This window comes from Rhincodon typus, chromosome 5, assembly GCF_021869965.1.
Source record: "Rhincodon typus isolate 14 chromosome 5, sRhiTyp1.1, whole genome shotgun sequence".
Lineage (NCBI taxonomy): Eukaryota > Metazoa > Chordata > Chondrichthyes > Orectolobiformes > Rhincodontidae > Rhincodon > Rhincodon typus.
Window position 1 is genome coordinate 11,672,842 of NC_063336.1, and position 5,138 is coordinate 11,677,979.

At 53.2% G+C, this 5,138-nt stretch overlaps 1 protein-coding gene across 4 annotated transcripts in view; it reads right to left on the reverse strand.

Annotated features, from left to right (window-relative positions):
• The window catches only part of mocs1 (molybdenum cofactor synthesis 1), a 50,375-nt gene that overhangs the window by 36,958 nt on the left and 8,279 nt on the right, over positions 1-5,138 (reverse strand). For 2 of the 4 annotated variants that reach the window (XM_048596873.1, XM_048596876.1), the window contains exons 2-3: positions 2,837-2,972; positions 731-898 (exon numbers count right to left, since the gene is read on the reverse strand). In XM_048596873.1, coding sequence (XP_048452830.1) covers positions 731-898; positions 2,837-2,972 — 304 coding nt within the window. Of the gene's footprint in view, positions 1-730; positions 899-2,836; positions 2,973-3,480; positions 3,587-5,138 lie in introns of those variants that run through there. The other 2 variants (XM_048596875.1, XM_048596874.1) reach the window with 2 other exon arrangements.

Genomic DNA, 5,138 nt, shown 5'->3' on the forward strand with positions numbered 1-5,138 from the left:
AGGGTGCGCGCGCGAGTGTGTGTGTGAGAGAGTGAGAGAGAGTGTGTGTGAGAATGTGTGTGAATGTGTGTGAGTGTGTGTAAATGTGTTAGGCCACGGCTGCAGTAGTGCGCACAGTTGTGGAACCTACATTATGGGAGGGACGTGATAGCACTGGAGAGGGAGATTTACCGTGATGTTGCCTGGGCTGGAGAGTTTCAGTCGTGAAGAGAGACTGGACACACCGAGGCTGTTTTCCTTAGGGTCGAGGGGACCGAGGGGGGACATGACTGAGATGTAGAAAATGATGAGGGGGACAGACCGGGTAGACAGGAAGGAACATTTCCCCTTGCCTGGCGGTGCGGGAGTCAACGACCAGGCAGTATTAGATTTAAGACAGGGTGCAGGAGGCTTACAGCAGATGGGAGGAAAAATGTTTTCACCCGGAGGGAGGTGGGCATCTGAAACACGTTGCAAGATGGAGTTGGGGGTCGGGGGGGAGGTGGGGTTAAGGGACAGAAACCTTTATAACATGTGAGAAATGTTTATGCGAACACTTGTGATGCCAAGGCTGGAAAACGGGATTAGACTAGCGAGGTGGTTGTGTTTTCCTGTTGCCCTGCACAGACTCGATGGGCCGAAGGGTCTTTCCACGTGCCAAGGTGCCTTCTACGGTCGAGGCCCTGGGAGACGGTATTTCACCAGAGGCTGCAATTTGAGCTGGCCACGCGGACGGCCCTGTCTGACTCACCGACGATGGACACCACGTCAGGCCTGATGAGGGGCTCCCCACCCGTCAGTCGGATCTTGTCGACGCCCTCCTGGACGAACAGCTTGGCCAGGGTCACCAACTCCTCGGTGCTCAGCAGCTGCGGTTTCGGGGTGAGCTTGATCCCTTCCTCGGGCATGCAGTACTGACCTGGGGTTGGGGTTGGGGCGGGGGGGGTTGCAGAAAGAGAGCAACGCAGAAATGGTCAATCAGTCCGAGGCGCCCTGCTTACGCGCTCTCCCAATCATGTGGCGTGGTCAGAAACAGTGCCCGTTGTGCAGACAGCGCCAGGGACATTGGTGGCGAGATGCCCCTGGGGGTGGGGGCTGGGGTTGGCAATTTGCTTCCACTACAAGGGTAAAACGCGGCCTGTTTCTGGGCTGTAATGTCGTGCGCACGATCGGAAGGGATTTTAACGTTTTCCGGTACTTAAACAAAAAAAAAAAAACTCCCTAATACTGATGCAGAAGCCTGGAGAAACTCAGCAGCATCTGTGCAGACAGAGGGAGTGAGTGAGTTTAACATTTTACGGTGGCTCAGTGGTTAGCACTGCTGCCTCACAGCACCAGGGACCCAGGTTCGATTCCACCCTCGGGCGTCTGTCTGTGTGGAGTTTGCACATTCTCCCCGTGTCTGTGTGGGTTTCCTCCCACAGTCCAAAGATGTGTAGGCTAGGTGGATTGGCCACGCTAAGTTGCCCATAATGTCCAGGCTAGGTGGGTTAGCCGTGGGAAGTGTAGGCTTACAAAGACTGGGTGGGATGCTGTCCAGAGAGTTGGTGTGGACTCGGGGGGAGGTGAACGGCCCGCTTCCACACTGGAGGGATTCTGTAAAACCACCAAGTCTAGCGTGACACTGACTCAAAATTTGTTTAACCCTGACTTGGAGCTGCGCTCGAGATGTTAACTGTGTTTGTCTCTCTCTCTCCCCGCAGATGCTGCCAGGCCTGCTGGAGGCTCTCCAGCATTCTCCGTGTTAGATTCAGATTTCCAGAACGTTCTGCGTTCTTCTGTTCGTCACATGTGCAGTCAAGCGAGTGACCTTGTTTCTGACGTTAGGCTCTCTGGGTCACTCCTGGTCCAGTAGGACTCGGGCAGCCCCCTTCCTTCTGGCATAATTCGATCCTGCCACCCCAAGGTCTGGACACTACGTGTTAGGAACGCTGCCCCCCAATCCCCAAGCTATTTCCCAGTATGGCCCCACTTCAGCGCCCAAGGGCATAGCTCCTGGCATTACAACTGGAGTGGGACAGCAGGGGAGAATGAGAGGCAGGGATTCATTTCAAGCGCGGGAGGGGGTCCCAGTTACCTGAGCCAATCATGCCTCAAACATGTGTCTGCGATCCTACACCCGCCAACAGGGGATCAGGAGGCGAGAGTTATTATCACTGGGCTGTTAATCTGGGGGTGGCCCAGGTAATGTTCTGGGGACCCGGGTTCAAATCCCACTGTGGCTGATGGAGAAATTTGAATTCAACGAAACAGTCTGACATTGGCCATGAATTAACCCATTGTCAACTGCTGTAAAAACCCAACCTGATTCACTAATGTCCTTCAGGGAAGGAAACTGCCATCCTTACCCTGGTCTGGCCTAGACATGACTCCAGACCCACAGCAACGTGGTTGACTCGGAACTGCCCTCTGGGCAATTGGGGATGGGCAATAAATGCTGGTCCAGCCCATGATGCCCGTATCCAGCGAAGGGGTTTTAAAAAAAAAAATGAAAGGACGGGAAGATTTTAAAGGGCCTCTCAACTGCACAAAAGCATCCCAAGTTCCACGCCAATGGTGGCTGGCTCCAAACCTGTTGCCGTAAAATCCCGGCTGGTCAGCCCAGTTTGGGAATGCTGGCCCCATATGGGCTAAGCTTTGTCATACAATGTATGGTGCTATAGTTGGGCTAAAAAAGGTTACCTCAGGAAACAAACAAAATGGCCCACCAACATCAGTTGATTCAATAAATAAAACAAAAAAAAAAAAAAAAAAATTCTCAATAATTAAAAAAACAGTACGACCCCTTCAGGCCTGACCCCCCCCCTTCCCGTGTCTCCTGTTATTGTACAAAGTCTCTCTCGGTCATCAGACTTACAGCGTAGGTTACACTTTTCTGTCAGGGAGATGCGTAGGTAGCTGTGTTGTCTCCCAAAGCTGTCTGTCAGAAAGGCAGAGAACGGCAGCGAGGGCTCACGGACAAAACGACGGCTTTTCCGAAATCCCAGCCCATCCTGAAGTTGGGGTAAAAAAAAAAAACAGATGAGTGAGAAGTAAGGAGCAAACTAGCTTTCACATTGTCTTGTGCAGCGGGACTCAGCTCTGGTCGAACTAAAACTGGTACGGGCAAGGTGAGCGCGAGCGAGAGCAAGGGTGAGAGCCAGCGAGGGCCAGGGCGAGCGAGCAACGTGTGGAGAGAGAGAGAGAAAGAGAGCGTGGGGGCGAGCGAGGGCGAGTGCGAGGGGGCGGGGGCGAGTGAGGGCGAGGGGGCGAGCGAGGGCGAGCGCATGGGCAACAGAGAAGGAGCGCGCGAGCGAGGGCGACAGAGAGAGAGCGACAGAGAGAGAGCGCGCGAGCGAGAGAGAGAGAGTTTGGAGCGATGTTAATGGCGGGGGTTAGCGGAGAGAATTGTGGGAAGGTGGGTTCAGGAGTGACAGACGTGTGCTCAGAGAGGACCGCCCAGAGACCGGGATTGCTAAAGGAACACGCTCGCGTGCTTTCGGAGAGAGGAAGTTGACGTACATTTCCCTGTGGTAGTAATACTACACGAGAGGTTTACAACCCGATAACGTTCAGGGTTAGGCCTGGTCGCCGTGGTGACTGACTGGCCTCGCCCCTGTATCAGACTTTGGACCTGTCCCACACGAAGAGGGGAGTAAGCGGAGGACAGCAACACTGTGTCCTTTCTGATTACCGTAATCTAGTCTGAACAGGGATCTTTAGCCACGCTACGTCATGTTCACAAACATTACCAGGAACATATTTTGCAAGTTGTATAAACCACAGCCAATCCTGGCACAGTCCTTACAGACCTGTTTCCCAGAAACAGTAATAACCCCCCACATCCCCCAACAGCCTTGCCAACAACATACATTTGCACGGCCCCTACAGAGCAGCCAGGACTCTCCACAGGAGGTTTCTCAAACGCGACTGCCCAAAGGTTATGTGGGTGACCTCAATCCAAGGGCCAAGCTGCTATGATGAGCATCTTCCAGGGACAGGAGGTGGAAAAAGCAGAGAGGGGCTTCAGAAGGAACTTCGAAGAGTTTATGACTGAGGCATCTGTAGGCCAAGTGATTAAAGTTATGCAAAGGAGTACTGAAATAGAGAAGGGCAGAGACTGGGAAGGGGTGATTTCTACACAGTGCCCCGATCAGAGGCAGCAAGATGGACGATGACCATTTACAAACAAACTGTGACTCCAACACAAGAGACCGGCTTTCGCTGACCACAACTTCTCAAATACCATTATGCTTTGCTCCCAAAGAACCTTCTTCAAAATAGTCAGTGGTCTGATGTTAGAACATGTCAACTTGACTAATCTCACTCCAACCAAAAAAGAAACTCAACAGGTTTAATTCCACCACAAACTGTCTGATCAACACGTCGTATGGAAACATACAACACATTGACAAAGTGCCAATCCCAATCCTGATCCCGATCCCAGTGTGAACTCAACTCTTCCCTCTCAGAGGTCGCCATCCATGCCCTGTGCTTCCGCTACAGGGTGTTTCTATTCCAGGATTAACACTTCCCCGCTCCTCAAACTCTACAGTCCGTACCTTCACCTCAGGTCAACCCAACGTGACACCACCACCCCCCCACCATGCAGTGGCCAGGGTCTGCTCAGCACTCAGATGTGTGCGTTGATGTGACGCTTTCAATATTCCCAAACACCAAAGCCCTTCTTTGATGCGATACCAAACAACAATTGACACTGAGGCAGACTTAAGTCACACGACCAAAGTTTGGACAAAGTGGTGGGTCTTAAGCTGCATTTGAGGAAAGGAAGAAGGAAAGGGGAAGGTGGAGAAAGAAGAAGAAGGTGGGGACAGAGGGAGGAGGACAAAGAAGGTGGGGATGGGACGGGGAGGGCAGGGTGGAGGAAGGAGGTGGGGGGGGGGAGGAGGGGGAAGAAGGAAGGTGTGGGAGGAGGAAGAAGGTGGGGATGGTGGGGGAGGAGGAAGAAGGAAGGGATGGGGGTGGGAGGGAGGAGAAAGAAGGTGGGGGGGGGAGGAAATAAGTGGGGACGGGTGGGGGGGAGAGGAGAAGAGGAGGAGGAGGAGAAGAGAAGAGGAGGAGGAGGAGGAGGAGAAGAGAAGAGAAGAGGAGGAGGAGGAGAAGAGAAGAGGAGGAGGAGGAGGAGGAGGAGGAGGAGGAGGAGGAGGAGAAGAGAAGAG